Raw genomic sequence first — 24,448 nt, forward strand, 5'->3', positions numbered from 1 at the left:
CAAAACGCGCGGCTCTCACCCTGCTGGCCCCGGCTCAACAGGGAGTGTGTGTGTGTGTGTGTGTGTGTGTGTGTGTGTGTGTGTGTGTGTGTGTGTGTGTGTGTGTGTTCACGCTGAACAAAGCCCAGTAGTCGATGGGGGAGGAGGGTGGGAAGCTCGCAATTCCTCCAGTGTGCTTCCCTGAGATAAGAGAAGAGCCGTTCTCAAGGCCCCCGGCGAGGCCTGGGGCCGGAGTTTGGATCCGGGCCCAGATAGGGTCGGTCCTCCGGGGAGCAGGAGGAGGGGGTGGCGGGGGTGAGAGGGGGGGTGTTAACCCCCAGCCCAGAGCTTTCTCATGAGCCCCGGGGGGCCGAGGGAGACTCTGGAGGCCCCGGAGCAGCAGCACCTTTGGCCTGAATAGCGAGCGGTGATTAAGCACTTCAGATCCCCTCCTTGTTGTTCTTCGGTTGCGTAACGACCCCAGATTGAGAATAATGGGTCGCAGAGCCTCGGCAGGGTCAGCTGCTGCTGCTGCCGCCGCCGCCGCTCCGATAATCGTTTCCGCTCACATTCGAACTCTCGCAACCGGAGTGGAGGGAAAAGGTTGCTGTTCATCCCCCTGCTGGCCGGGCCAGCGTCTGGCCCACTGCTTCACAGGACACTTGAAAAGAGCAACGCTCCGGGCGTGAAACGCCAAACAGAAGGCATCAAAGCAAACCTCCATCACCTCACCGCCGCCGCTCCGATGCGGGCCTCCGCCACCCCGCCTCAGGTTTCTGTTCTGGTTTTGTTTCTAATGATTATTAGAAGGAATCGGGTGAAAGACATGATGTTGCTAAACAGCCTGTGAGTGAAAGACGATATTCTAGACACTCAATTCATCACCACAACACACATTCATCCAGGAATGTAGGAAACGACTCCTCGTGAGAAGATTTCAAGTACATTTTATGACTTCTACTTGTAGTTTTAACAGATATTTTTAATTCAAAATGATATATTTCTCACATTTGAATCTCTCTTGGTCACTGGATTTACCAGCTTCTTTCTCTTTATGGACACTTCTTCCTTTCTTATCAGTCTTACTCTCCAAATGAAATGACAGTAAAAAAAAAAAAAAAAACAGTACTCGAGTACTGAAAGATGAAAGTACTGTAGCAGAGTATTTTGTTACTTCAGGTTGGGGGAAGTTTTCCATGTTTCTGACTTGTTCTGAACCGAAAATGTAATTTGGGTTTTTATCGGGTCTCGAGCCAGCTTACATAACAAGGTGTTCCCTGCTGAGACCGTGTGTGTGTGTGTGTGTGTGTGTGTGTGTGTGTGTGTGTGTGTGTGTGCCAGCATGCGTGGCGCCAACGCTGTTATGGCTAGCGGAGGCTCAGCCAGCAGCGGGGAGGGGGCGGAGCTTCATCGCCTCCTCGCCAATCGCTGCTTTCCATCGGCGAGCAATCAGAGCGACCCGATAACGCCGCAATCTGCCTGCTGCATCTCTACCCCCCCCTCTACCCCCCCTCTACACCCCCACCCCCCCCCCTCTACCTACCCCCTCTTCCCCCCCACCCACTGCTTCTCTGCCCTCATCACCTTCACCCCTCCTCCTCCTCCTCCTCACCTTCATCATCATCTCTCTCCTCTCCCTCACTCCCACAGGTTTTTGTTTGCGTTAATTAAATGAAACAAACAAGTTATTTCTACGACTTCTGCTACTTCTTTTATAAAACACTCGTCTTTACTCATCAACTTACAAACACATTAATAATTCGCTGCTTTTCAACTATTTCTCCTCGATTATGTCTTTTTTTTGTGCTTGTTTTTATTTGATTTGTCCCCCTTTTTGTCCAGTTTATCATTTGTGTGTCTAAACCGGTCAGAGGTTTGCCTTTAAATGCTCGATACCCTCAAATGAAGGTGCAAACAAGTAAATTAGATTATTATTAGTCTGATGTAAAAGTGAGCCTTGCAAACTTAAAAACGATCCTTCCTGCCACAGTTTTTAAAATCCGTTTTTTTTTTTTTTACCCAAAAGAGTCTCTTTTCTGCATATTTAATCTTTACCTGAACCTTTTCTGCATTTCTCTCTTTTGTCTGTCCAAAAAGGTACAATTATTTATTTTAAAGTTGAAATATACTTTTGGTGTTTACTGTTTAAAATTTGAATGTCAAACTGACATAATGTGGACATTTACTATTTTACCCTTTAAATCTAATTAATCCACTTGCAAAACAAGACACAAAAAAAGTATTTTAAATTGAATCATGATTCTAAAATGATGGCTAATAAGAAAATACACATTTTAAATCTTGTTAATGCTCATTTGATTGCTATTTTGTGTCATTTTGTGTAAAATGGGCTTCTTTTGGAAACCACAAACTCAGCGCAGGTAAAATTAAAGGGCCAGTTCAATCAAATTACAAACAAACTCCTGGACTCCATTTAAACATGCGTCTTCAAATCTGAAGGTTTTACAAGCTAATTATGTTTAATAGCCTCAAACGATCCTTAAAACCACATTTATAATAATGACTTTCTATTTGTTTTTAGCAGAATTTGACATGTTTGAATGCAATCAGGAGCAAAAACGCAACATTTAATCCAGGATCTATGGTTTTTCTACTTTTCCTCTAAAATCTCCGGTGATTAAAGTCCTGATTGATTAATCCGGCGAGGAATGAAGGGCCACAAATCAAAAGAAATGTGAAGCGGTGATCAGTGTTTCCCCTGCGAACAATGGCGAGCCGTCAATAGAAAAAGCATTAAACATTACATAAGGAGAGCACAATGGCGCGCTGCGGCGGCAGGGCGGAGATTTCTCGATAAGGGTAATCTGCTGCATTAATCACAATCCTTTCCCGTTCCACTGACGCCTTGTTATTGCAAGAGCTCGTCGAGCTGCCGGCGCTTGTTAAACGGCTGTACGAGCTGCTTGAAGAGGCTCAGGTCCTGATCAGATTAGTGGAGCTGCTGCAGGAAGATTCATGGAGATCATTTATTCAACATCAAGACGTCCTTAACTGATTAAATCTCAACTTTAAATGGATTTTTTTTGGCAGCGCAAAGGACAAATCTCTGAAAACGAGAGCAGTTTTGATGAGAAATTCCTATTTTGATTCCGTTTTGCCACATTTTGACGTTCTCTTGATCTCGTCCGGAGACTCCAGGAATCTCAGAACAATGGCTGCAGCTTCCTCGCCGGCTAATTTTAACGCGAGGAAGGAGCGCGAGAAGAAAGAGGCCGAGAAATGTTTTCCAGCTTTAGGGACAAACCGACACGAAAACACGGCGATCTGCCTGAAAGTGGCGAATGGGAGGAGGTCGTACGGTCAACACCGTCACGTTCACCCAACACCATTTCCTGTTTGTTTAGACTCAATAAATCTGATTCCACAGTTTGAATTACACGTATTGGAAGCATTTAAAAAGTAATTTGATTTAGAAAAACATCATAGTGTTAGAAATATATAGATTGACTGTCATATTGCAGACTTATTCAAGTGAAATTAAAGTAAAAAAAAAAAAAATAGGGCTCGTGAAATAAAATAAATAAATATTTTAAAGCAATAATGTAAATAAAGTCCTAATAATGGAATACCTGCCAGTAACAAAATGAAGCCAATTAACTATTTCATCCACAATATTAGAAAGAAAAGAAAAAAGTCTTATTCCTCCAGCTCCACATTGTTGGCTAGAGTTAGTACATTATGCATTGATTTCTTTTTTATTTCAATAATATAATACTTAACCAATGATGTAAAAACATGTTAAACAATTAGCAAAATCAAAAACGAAGACAAAAGTAATAAAGATACAATTATTGGCAAAATGTTCCATTACTGGCTCAAATTTTTTTTCCTACCTTTATTACCTTATTGGCTAAAATTCTTGCGTTATTTGCAGCTACCATAGTGTGCAGTGTAAATTGGGGACCAGAGGAAGAGCGATGTTATCATCAGTCATTACGTCATCATTGCAGGTTCACTGTGTGACAGCCAATAATGTCATACGTTTCAATATTTGGTCTTTCTTCATGTAATAAAGCCAATAATGTAATAATTTTGTCCCTTTTAAACGATAATAAAGCCAAAAATGTACTACTTTTTAGCTTTTTTAATGCAATAAATTCAATAATCTAATAATTCTGGCCTTTTTTAATGCAATAAATCTAATAATGTAATAACTTTGTCAGTTTTAAAATATGATAAAGCCAAAAATTTAATAAGTTTGGCCTTTTTTAATGCAATAAATCTAATAATCTAAAAATACTGGCCTTTTTTAATGCAATAAGGCCAATAATGTCCTAGGGTTGTCCTTTTTTTAATATAATAAAGCCAAAAATTGAATAATCCGATTTTTTTTAACGTAATAAATCGAATAATCTAATAATTCTGGCCCTTTTTAACATAATAAAGTCAATATTACTACTACTACTTATAATAATAATAATTATAACCATTGCCAACACACATATATGCCAATATATATTGATATCACATGACTGAATTAAAAAGAGTCTTGTAATAACTTGGCCAATCATGGAATAATACATAAATACAACTGCATTTCTGTGAGAAGATTGCAGGGTTTTTTTCAGGTTGCTTAATAAAAATATATTTAGTGGATGTTGTTGATTGACTGTGGATACGATTGGTCGTGTGCAGGTGTGAGGTGTGAGGTGTGAGGTGTGAGGTGTGAGGTGTGAGGTGTGAGGTGAGGTGTGGAGGTGTGAGGTGTGAGGTGAGGTGTGAGGTGTGAGGTTTGAGGTGTGAGGTGTGAGGTGAGGTGTGAGGTTTGAGGTGTGAGGTGTGAGGTGTGAGGTTTGAGGTGTGAGGTGTGAGGTGTGAGGTGTGAGGTGTGAGGTGTGAGGTGTGAGGTTTGAGGTTTGAGGTGTGAGGTTTGAGGTTTGAGGTGTGAGGTGTGAGGTTTGAGGTGTGAGGTGTGAGGTGTGAGGTGTGAGGTGTGAGGTTTGAGGTGTGAGGTGTGAGGTTTGAGGTGTGAGGTGTGAGGTGTGAGGTGTGAGGTGTGAGGTGAGGTGTGAGGTTTGAGGTGTGAGGTGTGAGGTGTGAGGTGTGAGGTTTGAGGTGTGAGGTGTGAGGTTTGAGGTGTGAGGTGTGAGGTGAGGTGTGAGGTTTGAGGTGTGAGGTGTGAGGTTTGAGGTGTGAGGTGTGAGGTGAGGTGTGAGGTGTGAGGTGAGGTGTGAGGTGTGAGGTTTGAGGTGTGAGGTGAGAGGTTTGAGGTTTGAGGTGTGAGGTATGAGGTGTGAGGTTTGAGGTTTGAGGTGTGAGGTGTGAGGTGTGAGGTGTGAGGTGTGAGGTGTGAGGTGCGAGGTGTGAGGTGTGAGGTGCGAGGTGTGAGGTGCGAGGTGTGAGGTTTGAGGTGAGGTGTGAGGTTTGAGGTGTGAGGTGTGAGGTGTGAGGTGTGAGGTGTGAGGTGTGAGGTGTGAGGTGTGAGGTGTGAGGTGTGAGGTGTGAGGTGTGCGGCGGCGGCGGCGGCGGCAGCGGGCCGTACTCATGGCGAGCAGCTTGTGTGTGCGCAGGACGCTGATGGCCAGCCTCATGATGGAGGCCTTGTCCAGGTGGGCGCTGACGCTGTGGGGCAGCGGCAGCTGGTGGGCCAGCTCGTAGAACACCTCCGTCTCCTTGCTGCGCCGGCACCGCGCCGCGTCGCGGGACTTCTCCTTCCGCCGCTCCGAGCTGCTCCTGCCGTCACCACACACACACACACACACACACACACACACACACACACACACACACACACACACACACACACACACACACACACACACACACAGTTTAAACACGGTGGTGGCCCATGCTGAGGCCTTGGCAGCTTGTTTTGCTCGGAGATTAGATGGTCGATGAATTTCAACGATCCCACAGGGAAAATAAACATTTGGCTTCGTATAACTGAAGCGTTGCGACGAGCTTTAGGTAAAGATGAGGGGATGAGGTGGAGGTAGAACCGTGAAGAGACTCAAAACTCTCAATTTAAGTAAAAAAAAAAAAAGTGCTTTTTCTTATCTTTTTTTCTCTTTTCTTTCCTTTTTTTGTTTTGCCATTTTTCATTTCTTTTATTTGGCTTTCCTTCAACCCCCAAATTTGCTTTTCTTACTTTCAATTATTGTCTTTCCTTCTCCATTTGTCCCCTTCTTTCTATTTTCCATTATTCTCCCCTCTTTTCCATCGTTTTCTATCAGTCTTTTGCTCTTTCTTCCTCATTTCTTCCTTCCATTTTTAACTCTTCTTCCTTCTTTTGTTCTTTCCTTCCTCCTTTGTACCGTTTGTTTCTTCTCTTTCTATTTTCTCTTCGCTTCCCAAGCTTTTCTCTCTTTGCTCTCCTTTCCTCCTCCTCCTGCCTTTCCTTCTCTCCTACATCCTTCCCTTCTTTCGTTCCAACTGTTGCAGCAGTATTTTCTGAACTCACTATCTTTCACTATCAGCCTCAATAATGATTCGTTGGTCAGAAACGCTGATTCAATCAACTATTTACAAACTCTGTCTCCTTTAAAAGCCCGTTTATTTATGTTTGTTTGTTCAGCTCAATCATTTGAGGTAAGAAGTATTGAGCGAAATTGACTGCGAGGTTTGGAAATAAGGGACGCTACGTGCTCGATGCAGCGTACAATTAAAAAACAAAAAAAAGGCTCTTGAAGCTGCGTTTTTACATTTGAAGAATGCCTGTTTTGTGCACTGGGTGGCAGCAGTGAGTCGGCCCCTATGAACGTCCCCTTCTCACTGTGGCTTGACCTGGTGGCACAAAACGGTATTACATGACGATTGGAATGAGGCTAACTGCTTCGCTTGGTGACTTCAGTGGATTTTTGAACAAAGATATGACGTACTGTAGCTTTAAGGCCGTCGCTTATCAATAAATGTGTGGCTCTTTAACGTCCAAAAGCAGAAACTGGCCACAGTGCAGCAACACAAACACATTTATTCTAATCCTCCCCCAGCGCTTCTCTCCAGCACAAACACCGTCTATAAACACTTCATGATATCAGCGAGCAGGACTCTGGGTGTTTTTCCAGGGAAGTTGTTTATTTCTTTAAGGCTCTGAAATGAAATGGGTGTGATTTTTAACATGGGAGCTCAAACGGATGAAGCCCGAGCAGAAAAACGAGCCATATTAGAGGTTTGGTTTCACCCGAGCTCGGACATGAGGAAGAACAAACAATCCACACCTATTTTGACAAGAAATTATTCTTATTAGCTTCATTTTTTTTTTTTTTAAAAGGCCAAAAAAGCAGAAATTGTCGTATTTCAGCTGTTTTCTTCCTTCCGTCGTTCACGCTGTAGGAAACACTGGTTGAACTTTTCTCTCATTATAAAGAACAAATAATGAAACAGAATCCACTCCGATGTTTAATCCTCTGCTTTGTTCATCCGTTCCTGGATGTTTGAATATGAATTTTCTGCTTCCTTTAGGCAATCATGAAGATTTCAGTGATATTTCCTCAGTTTTGTGGGACAATAAGATATTTTAAGGTCTGGATTTCATTTTTTTTTGCCATTTTCTGACATTTTGAAGAACAATCAGTGATTCAAGTACGTATTCAGCAGATTAATTAAAAGACGACTCGGCGACCACATTGGCTGTATAAATGGAGGCACAAACATCGGATGACGTGTTTTTTGACGTGTTATTTGCAGCAAATGCAGATTTTCCTCCCTCGTCAGTGACACGACGCAGATTTATCAAACCGGATGGCATCGCCGCCGGTTCAGACCTGCATGAACCCGACAACCCCGAAAAACAAAGTGAAAGAGAAAGGACACAAACATCCAAAATGTAGATGTGCCAATTTTCATATTTTACAGGTTTTCTGACGGTTCAAACACAACAGAAGGTGAGAACAAACAAAGCAGAGGAGAATCTCACCGTTCGGCCAGACAGGAAATATACTAAACACCTCGACACACTAGAGGAAGCTTACACAAACACTAAACGTGACTTTATGTCTGACATTTCCGTCAATACGTCTCTGACTCATGAGGTTAATTTACAAGAGTCTTTGTGATCGTCTTAGTGAAAAAAAACAAGCTAAAAATAAATCAGGTGGCTTTAACCTGCAAGCCGGTTGATGGTGTAATACCACTTTGCACCACAAGGTGGTACAGTGAGTCTCTACGATCTCATTCATGACTACAGAAGAAGCAGAAGCAGCGGATTTTTGACGTGGGGGCTGGTAAATCTCGGGAGAAACAATGACTCACTACTGCCACCTGGTGCAAGAAATAGGAATGACTTAAATCTCCCACCGGAATCACAAGTTCAGTTCCCGCCTCCATCAGGATTTGAACCAGGTTGTTGTTGGCAGAGGCATTTTGCTTTCACACGGATAACAACTCATTATAGGCTGAATTTAAAGATTTGTTTCTTTCTTCTTTTTTTTAAAATATCAAGCTTCCAGGGGTTTGAACCAGGGTCCCTCACACTCAACGCCAAGCCTTGTATATGACGACGTTACTTAAATCCATCTTCTACATCACTTTATGCAACTTGGTCTCGGAGGACAATTTGATCGAAATGTGGAATTGTGAAGAAATGTAAACCTTTAAAACTTTGAATTAAAAACAGGCAGCACATATTTCACTGTGAGGTTCCACACTGAGGTAGAAGTACTGAAGTCATGCTATTGTGTCAATACTGAGAAATCCCTGATGTTTCAAGGGATTTTAACCTTTTTATCCATCAGATCAGGTCATTTCAGCTTTTTTTTTTTTTTTTTTATTTGACTGAAATCATCAACCTGAAGTCAATTTCACACTTCTTTAAAAAAAAAACTTTTGCAATATTCTCATTTATTTTGCATGAAACACAATTTATCCCAACAGATGATTAAACCTGAATTGTTGCAGGGAATATTTCAGTTTTTTTTTAATCTATCTCCAGCTTTTAGACCATGAATACAATGCAGAAGGTCGAACATATTTACACCTTCCCACCAACATTTCACCATCATCTCCTGGTTCTTAGTAGTTCTAGTTCTAGTTCTTAGTATCTGCACCTTGGTCTGGTACTAAATGTGTGTTTCACGTGAGATCAGACATGTTTTTTTTTTCAATATTATTGTTGGGCTCCTATTTGATTACAATTCATTGATTCAACCTTCAAAATTCAAATAATTCTAAATTCAAATTCATGAAAAAAGGGACTTTTTCTTGAAAATAAACAACTGCAACCCTTTATTTTCTAGTAATATTAAGTTGATTCGTTGTTGCCAATTGAGAGAAGACTTTTGATCAGTTAACAGAATGTACACTTTTTCTACTAGTAAAGTGTATTTTTTTCTTTAAATTGAATGTGACTTGAGTGTAGAAGTTTGTCTGAGATTATTGTTATTATTCTTATTATTATCATCATCATCTGAAAGGAAATGCTTCAGCTTAATCCTTGAAGTTAATCTGTGAAATATTAGAATCTCAACCGAAAGCAGGTAAAAGATTACAAACAATAATATAAGTCTGAGGGATTTACAACGATGATCAACCTGAATTCAAACATTTCCCAAGTAATTCTGCTTATTTCAAAACATATCGAGAGAATTAAAGCATTTTGCATCATTTTATATCCAACAATCCTGCAAAGGAAAGTCCGCTTGCCTTCCTACAGATCCAGGATCTGTAGTGAAAACGAGATCAAATCTTTTGACGGTGGCGCACAATTAGCAGCACAGAAGCGGCTTTATCTGGTCTCCCCGAGCCGGCGTCCCGTCCGCCGGGCCCAAACTCATTAACCCCCGCCTGACAAGCAGCCTCATTACCGACGGGCCAGCAGCTGACTTGGGCTGGACGGGTGTGTGAGTGCGTGTCTTTGATGGCGCGAGGCCATTGTTGCTGCGGATCCCGGAGGAACACTTCAGGATGTGAAACAATGGGAGTCGCCGCGCTCCAGCCGTCTGACGGACCCACTGAACCTCCCCGCCACCCTGACGCACACGAGTAGGTCGGGAGAGATTTGCTCTTATTTGTTGTCGTTTCTCATCGTGTGGCGTTAAAATGCGGCGTTTGAGACAAAGAAAGAAGGTATTTCTGGTATTTCTGGAGTCCACCCTGGTACCAACAAGGTTCACCTGATGTTGTGGTCGGTTCAAGTGGGTGGAGCTGCTTTCTACCATTTAAAAATGAAAATTCATATGTATTTGGGCTTAAATGTGCAAAAAAAATCTAAGCAAATTCAAGACTCCCATTTCCGACTCAAGAGAACTTTGGTCTTTTGCGACATTTCACAGAATGAAGTATTTAATCGTCCACGAATGAAAGTTTGGTCCTGCTGTCATCAGCGCCCCCCAGGTGGACTGTGAGTGCCGCTTGCATCCGTCTCACTGTGCACACGTGACGTTTTGTTCTCCGTGTGCTCGTGATCTCTGTGGCTCTTTTCACCAACAAGGCAGACGCATGCTTGTTAAGTTCATTGGTGACTCAATACGAAGCGAATGTGTGACGGGTTGGTGACCAGGTCAACCTCTCCTCCTCCGTCACACCTTCATCCCAACAGGGTCGGAACCGACGCGCAATGTGGAGAGAAAGAATTCAACGCTGGCTTCGTACTGCAGCCGAGACACGCTTCACTCTGCTTGGGAAGGTTTCTACAAGACCAGAGTGTCGGACTCAACCTCTGTTCTGACTGACGGTGCTGGGAGTCAGAGGTCGGAGGTCAGATGGAATCAGTTCGTCTGTCCAACAAGTCATCTTTACTTTGTGGCTTTGAAATATGGAGATTGATTTTATTTATTTTTTTACAACTTTTGTAAGGTTGAAACATCTCAAGTCAAACTGTGTCGTCACATGATATATAGAGTATTTATGTATTATGATGGATGGATGGATGGATGGATGGATGGATGGATGGATGGATGGATGGATGGATGGATGGATGGACGGATGGATGGATGGATTGGACGGATGGATGGATGGATGATGGATGGACAGATGGATGGATGGACAGATGGACAGATGGATGGACGGACGAATGGATGGAGGAATGGATGGATGGAGGAATGGATGGACGGATGGATGGATGAATGGATGGACAGATGGATGGATGGACAGATGGATGGACGGGCGAATGGATGGAGGAATGGATGGATGGAGGAATGGATGGACGGATGGATGGATGGACCGATTGATGGAGGAATGGATGGATGGACAGATGGATGAATGGATGGACAGATGGATGGACCGATGGATTGATGGATGGATGGATGGACAGATGGATGAACGGATGGATGGATGGATGGATGAGCAGATGGATGAGCAGATGGATGGATGTTTGGATGGACGGACGGATGGATGGATGGAGGAATGGATGGATGGATGGATTGGATGGATGATGGATGGATGGATGGACAGATGGATGAATGAATGGATGGACGAATGGATGGATGGATGGATGGATTGGACGGATGATGGATGGATGGACAGATGGATGAGCGGATGGATGTATGTATGGATGGACGGACGGATGAATGGATGGACGGATGGATGGATGGATGGATGGAAGGATGGATGGATTGATGGATGGAAGGATGGATGGATTGATGGATGGAAGGATGGATGGATTGATGGATGGAAGGATGGATGGATTGATGGATGGATTGATGGATGGAGAGATGGATGGATGTATGTATGGATGGATGTATGGATGGATGGATGGATACACCTCTCCACTCTGTGTTTCCAGACCCTTTTAGTTTCACTATTATTCATTCTCGTTGTTTTCTGCTCCTCGGTGACGCAGGTTGAGACCAACTGGTGACGAGACACAATAGAGTCGATTGAAAAATCCAGAACGACGGCGGTTTATCCAATGACGTGAATTAATCTGCATGCTGATGAAACTTGGTAAAGAAGAAGACAAGAAATATTTCCAAAGGCCACGTTTATCCATGATATTTGACATTGTCTGGCAACAGCAGAAAGACCAGACGTTTAATAAAGTGGTGCAGGATTCAATGAAACTCTATCCTTCCTACCGGACTGGTGGACGTCTGTCAGCTCACACCACCAACACATGTTGTGCTCAAAACTTCTCTTTAAAAGGAGAATAATCCTTTAAAGAGCACCAAGAAGCCTTCGTTTGAGACAAATAACTCAAAATATATTTGTGCTAATTGAATTCCCACTAAAAGGCGAAGAGAAATCACAAGTAAACACATTAAATGATTAAAAAGAAATTAAAACCCCACATTCAGATCCTGTGAAAATATGAAGTCATTTGCATTTGTCATTAAAGAATAAAGGTGTGTTGTTGTTAAGCTGCGGTGATGAAAGGGCCGCCGGCGGGTTACCGAGAGACGCCAGCTGAGGCACCACACGTTCACAGACAACTTAACATTCCCCGAGCGGATAAGACGCCGCCGCCATCCAATGCCGGCGGCCATTAGCCACGGCGGGGAGGGAAGAGTGAGGAGAGAACGGACGGGAAAAAAGGGGAAGACCGGAAAATGTATCCGTCATTTCAAACCATCCGTAGACCGTTTGTAGTTCGACGCTTTAAAAACGTGAACCATCAGGCACGTCGGGATTTCCTGTTCACACGACAGCGCTTCCAAGTGAAGATGGCATCATTTCTCTGTTTTCGTTCCGTTTTCATCGACTCTCCGGGCACCGTTGCCGTGGAAACAGACGCCCAAGACTGTAAGCGGCGCCTGGTCTGCGCCGTTCGAATCCAACGACGGCGAGAATGTTTTTAGACGCTCCGGCTCAAAACTGTCTGGGTGACTCTGGATTTAAAATAAAACAAGTTCAAAACTAGATACCCGGAATAGGGAGGATACTAATGTACTTTTTCCACAATCAAAAATTGTAAAATGTATGGATCTTGTGGCGTTTAAAACTATTCACATAATTCATGAAGCAAAGTTGAACTTATTACCAGGTAATATTCAAAACATTGTTCTGGAAGAGAGAAAACGGTGATGATCAAAGAGGAGAACGACAGTTCAAAACTCACAAACTTTAAACGTTTTTGTGTCACAAACTGTGGCGTAAAATCATGTAACAAAGCGAGAGTGGAGACGAAAGGAGTGTTAAACGCGTGCCAGTTTAAAAACAGAGGTACAGAGTTGAGCGTGGCGAGGTGCACTGCTGGACGGTGACACGAGGAGTGTTTGTTTACAGTCATGCTGGTTGAGTGTTCGCTTGTCTTCACTGTTGATCGTTTAATATATTGGAGGATTTAATGCGCTGAAAGTGACGATGACGCTATATTGTAGTAAGTTAAGATGACGGCAACAGTGTGAAGCGGTGGGATTAAATAAACACGTCTTCCTCCACCTTTTCCTGCATGTGAAAGGTGGGGACACTTTGATATAACGTGGTGGTCCAGGTCCTGCAGACCTGCGGCACAAGTCAGTCCATATTAGTGCCGGGAATTAAAGCCATGTGTCGAATCTGTAGCTCAAAAATGATTTTTATTTAGCAAATCTAAATTTCCCCCCTAATTTTTTTGGGGTCATTTTTCGCTTTCCGCTCTACTAGTCCATTTGGCTTTCCCGAGCTGCTGTTGCTCTTTTGCTTCAACCTGTTTAAAGCTTGAATTTACTGAATGACTGAGCCTCTTTATTATTATTTATACGCATTTTAACTCTGGGGACAATCATAGCACAAAAGTTGCACTTTTGACAATCTATCTGATGTCTGCAGTCCTTTTAAAGTGCATTGAGAAGAAAACAACCCGAAACCTGAATTTTTCTTTGAAAAGAAAAAAAAAGGGGTGTTGTGTTTGTTTTTTCAGCCAAATCGCCCGGCCCCCCGTCCGGATTGATCTTGCTGGTCCACTCAGAGCTGTCCTCATATGAATACACAGTGAAACTAAATATTACCAGGAAAGAAGAGGGAAGAGATTAAAAAAAAAAGAAGAAAAAAAAAAAAAAAGGAAGGAGAAGATGGTTCTGAACGGTGACTTAAGGTCGCCTCGGTTCGTACGACAACACATTTATGGGTCGAGTCGCAAAACACGCAAAACCTCTGAGACACTTCTGAGCTGCAGCCGGTGATGTGTGTGTGTGTGTGTGTGTGTGTGTGTGTGTGTGTGTGTACGTGTGTACGTGTGTGTGAGAGAGAGAGAGACCTGTCAACACTCCCGACAGTCTTGTGATGACTAAAAAGGTCCAGCGAAGGACACACACACACACACACACACACACACACACACACACACACACACACACACACACACACACACACACACACACACACACACACACACACACACACATCTGCAAGCTAATACGTAAAGATTAATAAACAAACAAAACAAAGGTCAAACGCTCCGTAACCTGATGAGCTTCTAACACGTCCCCGGAGCCGAAGCGACAGATTTTAACCCTCTTCTGGGAAACGTTTCACATTTAATTCTATTTTTCACAAACAAACAAAGGTCATTTGATGTGCAGCTTAAGGAAAATAAACTTGAGTGTGACGGTTTGCAGTTTGTTTGTTGGTTTACACTCATCATACGTAGTTTTTGTTTACGCACGTTGCTTTAGCGTTTGTCATTTTTTTACATCTCTTTCATAGAGTCAGTGTTAAAAGGGACTTTTTTTTCAAAAAGCTGCACTAAAGTAATCAAGAACAGTAAAAAGTTAAGATATAATATTGTGATATAATAATATAATATAATAACTGTACAATTGTAAAATAAAATGATAATTGCATTAAAAACATCCCTTTATGTGCAATAAATCTAAAATATGTAACAATTTCACAGTTTGAATCAAGTTACATTAATCATTTTTAGATTTATCTTAATTTGAAGTGGAAAAAATATATTTTCCAAATAACAGAGAACATACAACCTTTAATAAATATTAAATGTTCAAACAGGACTCAGGTACAGTAATACATTTATTTGATGGAAATATTATTTTAAGATAGAAATGAAAAAAAAAGTGATTTCCTGTATATTTATATAAATAATCCTTTTTGTGGGCATTAAGTAATTTCCATTAGAAAAAAACCAACTATTTTACCTAAATTTGTAATAAAAGAAATTGAAGATTTTATTATTAGTCAAAGTTCACAGAGATACCCTGAATCAGTACCTGTTATTGCCAAAGTAACTAATCCTCTGGGGAGTTTTTTACGGAGACAACTGTGTACTTTTACTTGAGGGCAGGTTATGCAATGAAAATCTTAAAGTTTGTAACTTATAAGGACTATGAAAAGGCATAAGAGTAAACAAGTAACCGAGATTTGAATTGTTCTGGAGGACATGCGAGAGTGGAAAGACAGAAAACCTGGAAACAAAGTGACGGCGGCTCTTCCTCGTGTTAAAGAGACGTGAAGAGCCGAGATAACGCTGTTTGTTCTGCTTCCACTCTCCGCTTCCAGACCGGTTTAGAATGTTAACCTGAGCCGGGCCGATGCGGGCCGATGCGGGCCGATGCGGGCCGATGCGGGCCGATGCAGGCCTGTCAGCCTTTCATCATCCGGCACTCGTGCAGATGCCGAGCGGCGCCGACAGGACGAACGGGAACGAGCCAACGGCGTCCTGGCACAACGCCACGACGCCGAGAGAGTTGAAGGCAGAAAATACATGACGGCCATAGTGAGAGTGAGAGGGGGTGACCACACACACACACACGCACACGCACACGCACACGCACACGCACACGCACACACACACACACACACACGCACACACGCACACACACGTCCATAACAACAGCAATCAAACAGTGGATGACGCGATAAAGTGGGAGTGTTTTTTAAAATCTCCATTCAATTTGTGATGCTTGGAAGTTTTATTGTTTAACAACAAGGTTTATGTCCCACAAGAAGTCCAATTCAGTCAAATGTGGATTATATTTACCTCCATCACACACTTCTGGATAAGCTCAGTGTGAAAGAAGTCATTACGATCATTATATCACAATATAATTTATTTTATGAAAAGGAAATAATGATAACCATCTATAGCCGACGAGCTATGACTAGGTAGCATTACGGCTAATGCTTGTCAAAACAAAGAGTCGGGACAGGCAACCAGGCAACCAACAAAAACAACCAGCCAACCAACCAACCAACCAGGCAACCAACGAAAACAACCAGCCAACCAACCAACCAACCAGGCAACCAACAAAAACAACCAGCCAATCAACCAACCAACCAGGCAACCAACGAAAACAACCAGCCAACCAACCAACCAACCAGGCAACCAACAAAAACAACCAGCCAATCAACCAACCAACCAGGCAACCAACAAAAACAACCAGCCAATCAACCAACCAACCAGGCAACCAACAAAAACAACCAGCCAACCAACCAACCAACCAGGCAACCAACGAAAACAACCAGCCAATCAACCAACCAACCAGGCAACCAACAAAAACAACCAGCCAATCAACCAACCAACCAGGCAACCAACAAAAACAACCAGCCAATCAACCAACCAACCAGGCAACCAACAAAAACAACCAGCCAACCAACCAACCAACCAGGCAACCAACAAAAACAACCAGCCAATCAACCAACCAACCAGGCAACCAACGAAAACAACCAGCCAACCAACCAACCAACCAGGCAACCAACAAAAACAACCAGCCAATCAACCAACCAACCAGGCAACCAACGAAAACAACCAGCCAACCAACCAACCAACCAGGCAACCAACAAAAACAACCAGCCAATCAACCAACCAACCAGGCAACCAACGAAAACAACCAGCCAACCAACCAACCAACCAGGCAACCAACAAAAACAACCAGCCAATCAACCAACCAACCATTGCACATGTTAAAGCGTTATCAGTCAGTTGGTAGTCAGGGTCAAAGTGATGAGTCACAAAAACAGAGAAAAGACTATTTAACCAACCAAGTAGATGTCAAGGGTTTATCTGTACTAACCAACTAACTAACTAACTAACTAACTGATCAAAACAGAGCTGTAACACCGACTGTTCACACTGTGTCCTCTGGTAGTGGAGTAATTAAGTTTATAACACATGAAGACACTCTCAACCACACTGGAGAGTTGACTGACGGTTCTCATCATCATCATCATCATCATCATCATCATCATCATCCTCCTCACCGGTCCCAGAGGAGGCTCATTATTAGTGACGGGGGGAAGTTTAATCCAGTTCCTCTGCTTTTCTCTGCCACTTGTGCACCTACTGACTGGTTTGTCATTAAAGACAAACGCATCACTGATGAGTTTCCACTCTGGTGCAGGTAGTCAACAGGTCACCGATAAACAATCTCTTTGTGGCTTTAATGAGAGGGTGGGGCCGATTGTTTTACAACTGTTCCTGGAGTGTAGTGAACTGGTTCTGCTCGACGGGGCAGCCGGCGGCTTCAAGCATGCGGCTGGACGGCATGCTTTCCCTCTCTCACCTTGCAGCCGGGCTGCCGGGCATCAGGCGCGACGCCCGCATTGATCCCTCACTTTCATTTTCCCGTGCTGCCTCCGGCCTTCCCATTCAGCTTTTTGCGTTCGGCCCGTCGTGAAAACCTATCAGTGACGGGAGATGGAGGAGGTGCACATGCGCCGGCGGTCAAGCGCACATCAGATATGAGGTTGTAATGGACACGGCGCCTGCGTTTAACCCACATTTTAAACGAATGAAGGGAACGATAAAGCCAAGACGGAGGCAGACACAGAACCTGTCGTGTCTGTTTCTGGCTCTGCTGGCTGTAATGACACTGTTAATACCCCCCCCCCCGCCATGTCTACGCCACACAAAGCGTCATCTGTTCCCGTCTGCATGCAAACATAAGCACAGAGAGCACAGAGAGTAGTTACAGATTGACCCGGAGCACATCAGCTCTTGTGCAAAATTCTACGTTCTTTGTCAATTCATTTAATTTCTTTGTAATATTCCCGATGCGAAATGACACAAACAAGGTCTGGGTTTGTGAACATGACTCATTTGGTTTATTCAACATTACTTATTATATTGATGTATTTATTTTATGAAGGAATCAGTTGGGGTTTTTTTTTCTTATTTTAAATGAAATGTTTTTAGTTAAAATAAAATAAAATAAAATAAAATAAAATAAAATAAAATAAAATACGGTACAGTTCGGTACTCAGTTAAGGGGAAAATGGAGAAAAACAAATTCTGACTTGTCCAAAGTTTAATGGAAATGTATAATCTTGGGCAATGTATGAATTCGACCAACATAATTTTTTATTACTTAAAAACACTTGTCGTTTCTTTAATAATCACGATATCTCCTTGAAACTTATCTAAATAAATAAAGGCGTATCTCTTTATATTCTTTAATCTGAAGGAACAATAATCCATATTTGAAGTTTGTTCTTCACAGTTGAATTAACTCCCAGAGTTGAATTAACACCCACTGTGTTTATTTTAAGCCAACTGGCCTCAAATAAACATATCTATATGTACAATATAATAAGAATAATATGTATAATAAACACAGCTTTTTGCTGTGTTGGTCTGAAATAAATTTGATAGTATTAAGATTGGAGCGGTCACACCCTACTACCATACTACTACATACCTCCACACCTTATTTATTGTACTCGTCACTATTTATCCGTGTGTACTTTTTTTAATAACATTTCTTCATATTTCACCTGGACGGACCGGATTAAACCGCAGAGGAATCGACTCCTCCCTCTCATACCTGCAGCTGAAAGCCCGACAAGCAGTCAGGTCAGTCAGCTCAACCCAGATATGAACACGCACACACACACACACACACACACATTCACGTGCAAGCACCCACACGCAGCCTGACGCCGGCTCTGGTTTCAGGATCTGTTTCCTATAAGCAGCTCTCAACCTGTTATCACAACAATTGCAGGGACACCAGAGTTGTTTTCCTCACATTCACGTGCACGTGTGTGTGTGTGTGTGCGTGTGTGTGTGTGTGTGCGTGTGTGTGTGTGTGTGTGTGTGTGTGTGTGTGCGTGTGTGTGTGTGTGGCCTCGTCGCGGATCCTTTGCTCTCCTGCCTGGTAACTAAAAATCTTCTCTTGTCGTTTTCACCACATCACTGAGAACAGATGGGCAGATTCCATCGACCGCGGCCTGAACGGCGTGTGACCGCACCTTCACCTCACCGTTCAGGAACACAGCGTTCGCTTGAAGATCCGTATCGGTTTTTAGCGGTTGGAGGGAATCCAGGGCGTGCTTAGCCGAACTCGGCAGAAAATCTGGAAGCTGACGGCTTCCAGCGTTTGATGCGGCGGCCATTACTGCAGCTACTTAAACTTTAAGTGCCGATTCTGGGAAGAAGTAACTTGCAGCTGCATCAAGGTGGAGGAAGGTGGAGGGGGTCCGTTTGGTGTCCAAATCCTCCACAGTAATGACACTAATTCATCTTTAAATATTCCTGACACCTGTCTCACTGTCCAGCACTGTGGTAAACACGCCACTGTCCCAAACCATTGAGCAAAGTTTCTGTAGATATTTTTTAATTAAAAACTGTTCAAATCTCTCATTTTATTCCAAAATGACTGCAGAAAGCATAGCAAATGTTAAAACTACGTATTCATGAGAATCATCAGAATAGTTCCGATTTATTTACACTTTACACGTTGTCCCAAGATTAATTGGAACGAGACTTGTAGGTTCTAATTCTACGAATTAAACATGATATTGGTGTATTTTAATCATGTGTACATGGCAATTTCCACTGTAGCGGAGCTGATCCAGTCAGAACAGACCAAGGAGTCTGTTCACACTCACACACACACACACACACACACACACACACACACACACACACACACACACACACACACACACACACACACACACACACACACACACACACACACACACACACACACACACATACACACACACACACACACACACCTTTCCTTGCTTACAGTGAGTCTTCCTGTAGTTGTGGCGCCTGGTCAAACACAAACACAGAGCAACAATACAGTGCTGGCTAATCTGTGATCCTGGGGAACATCAAGTTCTGGAAGCACTGCCAAATACAAACACACACACACACACACACACACACACACACACACACACACGAATGAACAAACAGCTATCCCAGACAGGGGCCCCGACTTCAGCTCAATCAGGGGAAGAACGATGCAGGAGATTGCTGATGATTCTGATAGGCGCACACACACACACACACACACACACACACACACACACACACACACACACACACACACACACACACACACACACACACACACACACACACACACACACACACACACATAAACTCTCTCTCTCTGGCACAAACAAACAAACTCGCCCACGCCGTGCTGATGGTGGGATAGACTGGCCAAGTGAAAGAGGCTCAGGCTGGGATGGAGTCAGAGACCACAGGTGGTGTGAGAGAGAGAGAGAGAGAGAGAGAGAGAGAGAGAGAGAGAGAGAGAGAGAGAGAGAGAGAGACTGTTGACACAGGACCCATCAGAAGCAGCACTGCTGAGCAACACACTCCAACTAAACTAATCAAACTAAACTGAAATACATCATTTGTGACTAGAACGTCAAGACGCGGGGAAATAAATGCATGTGGGATGTGGGATGCAGGCCGCTGGCGTTTGACTCTGGCGGACATCGTGGGCTGTGATTCAGCGTGTGTTTCCACTGCGCAACCTGCACACGGCAACCTTCATGGCGGTCAGTGTGGCTGGCGGTGAACTTATAAGGTCGTTCAAATGGCCGTTCAAAACACTCCTGCAGACGCAGGGAGAACATGCAGGTTATCTGTGGATTGTTCTGACATGCCACAGACCCTGAGACTCACTGAGAGGAAGGCCAATGTTCAATTTGGACTTTAACATTTTCAGCCTTTTAGCAGCCACGTGTCGTTCCACAGCCCCCCTGGAGTGATTCCTGCTGGGTGTTTTTTTTTAACAAAAGCAAATAAACATTTTGCCATGTAGGAAATTTAGCTACACAGAAGGAATCCTTACAAATAAACTCTAGTTTTGCAGTTTGAGGAGACAAACGTGACGCAGAGAATCTTTTTCTCGGTAGAATCACCATGAATACAAATACGTTTTTTAAATCAGCACTATCTGACCTGCATGGATGTAGTTGCATAATTAATAATTACACCTCAGCAGATGTGAATGTCGTTGTGTGTTCTGATTTATTTTTTCCAGATAAAAGTGCTCTTTCTCTTGCCCCTGATTTACACCAGCCGCCAGCAGTGATTCAGAAAGGGAGCGACAATTTTTGAGCTTCTGACTTCTGCTCGTTTTTTTATCATCTCTAAAAATAATTGAGTTTTGATTTTGCAGAGCAATTGATCACAGCCCACTCAGTATATTGTAATTGCACGTGTTAAATTCACAAAAGTTATCAATTTCTGATATATAGTGTCAGTTTTTAAATAAAAATGATTGTCGCATTTAATGTTTTAATAAAATGTTTTGGTATCAATAGCAAGTTGATAAATTTCAGTTTTTAAGGTTTATCATCTTCATTTTGAAGGTCTGACACATTTAAAGACTTTTTTTGTGGGGGAAATCGGCAAAAATGCCTCAAAGTTGAAAACCTTTGGTCTCGGCTGAGTGCACCTTGTGAGGACGGGAATCCAACCGCCAACCTTGAGACTGGAGGCCAATGTGATGCTGAAGCTAAAAAGACATCAAAGAATCTTCTACAAGTAAAACATAAGTACAGTAGAAGAAGAGGAGTCGATCAACTTCACATCGAGCCTTTCGTTCTTTCTTTTTGAGTGGCGGGAACGATACAGAGCCGCTGGAACCAGCAGATGGCAGTAGTGCAACTTCACGGACGCCAACTGCCGTTGACCCTCAAGACCCCTGCAGACTCTTTGAACCCGTAGGAACAAGACGAAAGTTTGGCAGTGATGTCAACAAGCTTCCGAAAAAAACCCGTTATGTTTGGCAGGACTGTTCATACTCCGCAAGACGCTGCTGAACTCACAGGCCACGCTCCTCACATCAAACCACGCCCCCTCAAAGCAGGCCACGCCCCCTCAAAGCAGGCTGCACGCCTGAAGCAGCATTTTAACTTTTCAACTGCACAGTTTGTTTCTCTCCTCCTGTGCTGTCAGAAACATTCCTCTGAACTGTTTCACTAATAAAAGAGAGACTTTTTAAAACAGCGCGATGTTTGTCTGCTTTTCACTGCAGGAGCTGATGCTTTGAGTGATGCGTTCAGGTGCATCACGGCGTATCAGCGAGCTGCAATACACATACTCAGCCCAGGTCAGGGCTGAAGTTCCAGCAGTGCAGCTCCTCCAGGGTTCATCCAGGATGGGTGGAACTGCCCCAACTCTTTTGTTCAGCCAGAAGGAGCTCGACGACGGAAATTATGTCATTTTGTTTGGCAGGACTCCGCAATGCTGAACTTTCTTCTTGGTCTTATGGAGGACGAATTGGCATTTGGTGAAGAAGGAAGAAGAAAGAATATAGAAGAAAAACCATTTGGGAAACCATGTAGACAGATAGAACCAGCAGATGGCGGTAATGCAACTTTATGGCAAACTGCTGTTAAACCCAAAAGAAGAAGAAGAAGAGGGAGTCAATGAGTTTAACTGTTTTGTGAAATGCTGATGTGACTGAACAAAAATCAAAGTGTCAGAAGTGAAACACTGACCGTTCAGTCAAAACCTCCTTTTGGAACTCTTAGTGAGGCGTCTGTCTCAAGTTTGAAGTTTCAACCTCGTCTGACCGTTCCTGACTCGGACATATTCGTTGGGGAACTTCAGCTCAAAACCTGAAACGTCTTCCTGCAATTAAATGTATTTTTAACACAGACTCCAAACTCGAAGTTGTGAAAATGGTTAAATAAAGGAGGAAAAAGGAGAAAATCGTTGGCTTTCATGTCCTGAAAGATGGTGGGGGAAAAAAAAAAAAGGCATGACTCAGCGTGATCTGCAGGGCCGGATTACAGAGACTTAAAGAGAAGGAATGCGAGCCTCGCACTCATTTTTACCGCGGTCACTGATTTTTGCAGCAAGCCTCAAAAATGCCGGTGTGACTGCCTTGTGCGGGGGGGGGGGGGGGCAAAACGATGTGATAAATAAATAAATAAATTGATGAGAAGTATTACAGTGCAAGAGAAAAATTCTAAACTTCTCGCACTTCCTCGAAAACAGACCTTGTGTGAAAGTGCTGAGACGGGCGGACGGTGAATCCTGGAAGGCGGGTAGTAAATCCCAGCCGAGCCGGTTGCCGTTGTTACTCACCGTCTCGCCATTATTTGTTTGATCTTCGCACACTGCAGTGAAATCCCTCGTCTGACCTTCCAAAAGCCCAAGTTTCAGATGAAAGTCCACTGACTGACAGCACTGAACATTCAGGAGGTGCGAGGCGAGCTCAAGTACCAGAAAAGCTAAAAGCATAGGAAGACTGTTTTACTACCGGCCTTTGATGTGTATCGAGACCCCTAGTGGCAGTAGTCGGTATGAACGGGTAAGAAGTCGGCTACAATGAGCTAAAAAGTTGACTTGTCTAACAAAATGGTAGGTGTTAAAATGCTTTTTTTTGTCATCAAGAAGATAAAAGTGAAGTTTCTTGATAATTCCACATGACATTTTCATTTTTATTTTAGCGAAACAATATTTTCATTCCGTCATGAAGCCACAAAATCTTGTCAAGTGAGGGAAGCGGACAAATTTCAAGTGATTTAAAGGCCCAGTGAAATGTGAAACACTACTTTGCAAAAAACGATAGTTGGGGTTCTACTTCTAAGGTTCCTCCGACTCTGCCCCACCACTGTTGTTGCATAACAAAGTTATTTGAATTTTGAATCTCCAGCCGAGGAAGTCGGGGGAATCCTTCTTCGTGGGCGTGACGTCAAGAGTTGTGCAGATCTCCATCTGTTGTGTTTACATTGGCTTGTTTCCTTCTTAAATATCTAAGTTTTTACAGTGTTTTGAAGTTATAGTCGGCGTTTTATGAGCCTTGATGAAAGATTGAGCCTGGAAGAGACCGAGAGAGGAAAAAAGGAGCACAGGCGCGCGGCTAGCGGCTAGCAGGAGCCGCTAGCTCGGGCGGCTAGTAGACGATCAAGTAACACCTGGACTCATCTTCGGTGATTCCGCGCAGTCGGAAAAGCGCTTCAACATGCTGGAACCAGGAAGCCGGTCGTTCTTCCAAAATTCAGGAGCCTCAAAGCCTCAAAGGTGAAAACTGGCGGCTGCTGAGGCGAGGAGACGAGGAGACGAGGAGACGAGGACGAATGGAGGACGAAGCGTCTTCTGCTTCCTCAAACATGTTCCAGACGGGGTCACCGATGGCAAAACGACCTTCTGTGTCTTCTTCATCAATCACTGGGTTTGAAATGATGATGACGATGAAATATGGTTAAATTTAGCCTCTTCGTCCTCAAAACTCTGATCCTCCATAATGTAAACACAACTTGGGCGTGTGCACAACCAGTGACGTCACTCTATTATTGTCAGAAGCTCCGCCCAGCAGAGGAAATACCAACGTTTATCGGCTATTTTCTCACAGATTGTCGTGTTTTAACATTTTACCCTTCGGCCAGTTAGCATAAAAATGTCCCTAGAAGCGACACCAGAGTGTTTTGT

At 43.3% G+C, this 24,448-nt stretch overlaps 1 protein-coding gene across 2 annotated transcripts in view; it reads right to left on the minus strand.

Annotated features, from left to right (window-relative positions):
- epas1b (endothelial PAS domain protein 1b) overlaps window positions 1–24,448 on the minus strand; it is a 59,700-nt gene that overhangs the window by 22,388 nt on the left and 12,864 nt on the right. For both annotated transcript variants that reach the window (XM_080507252.1, XM_080507251.1), the window contains exon 2: window positions 5,483–5,673. In XM_080507252.1, coding sequence (XP_080363378.1) covers window positions 5,483–5,673 — 191 coding nt within the window. The remainder of the gene's footprint in view (window positions 1–5,482; window positions 5,674–24,448) is intronic.

The sequence above is a fragment of the Blennius ocellaris genome (assembly GCF_963422515.1).
Source record: "Blennius ocellaris genome assembly, chromosome: 13".
Classification (NCBI taxonomy): Eukaryota; Metazoa; Chordata; class Actinopteri; order Blenniiformes; family Blenniidae; genus Blennius; species Blennius ocellaris.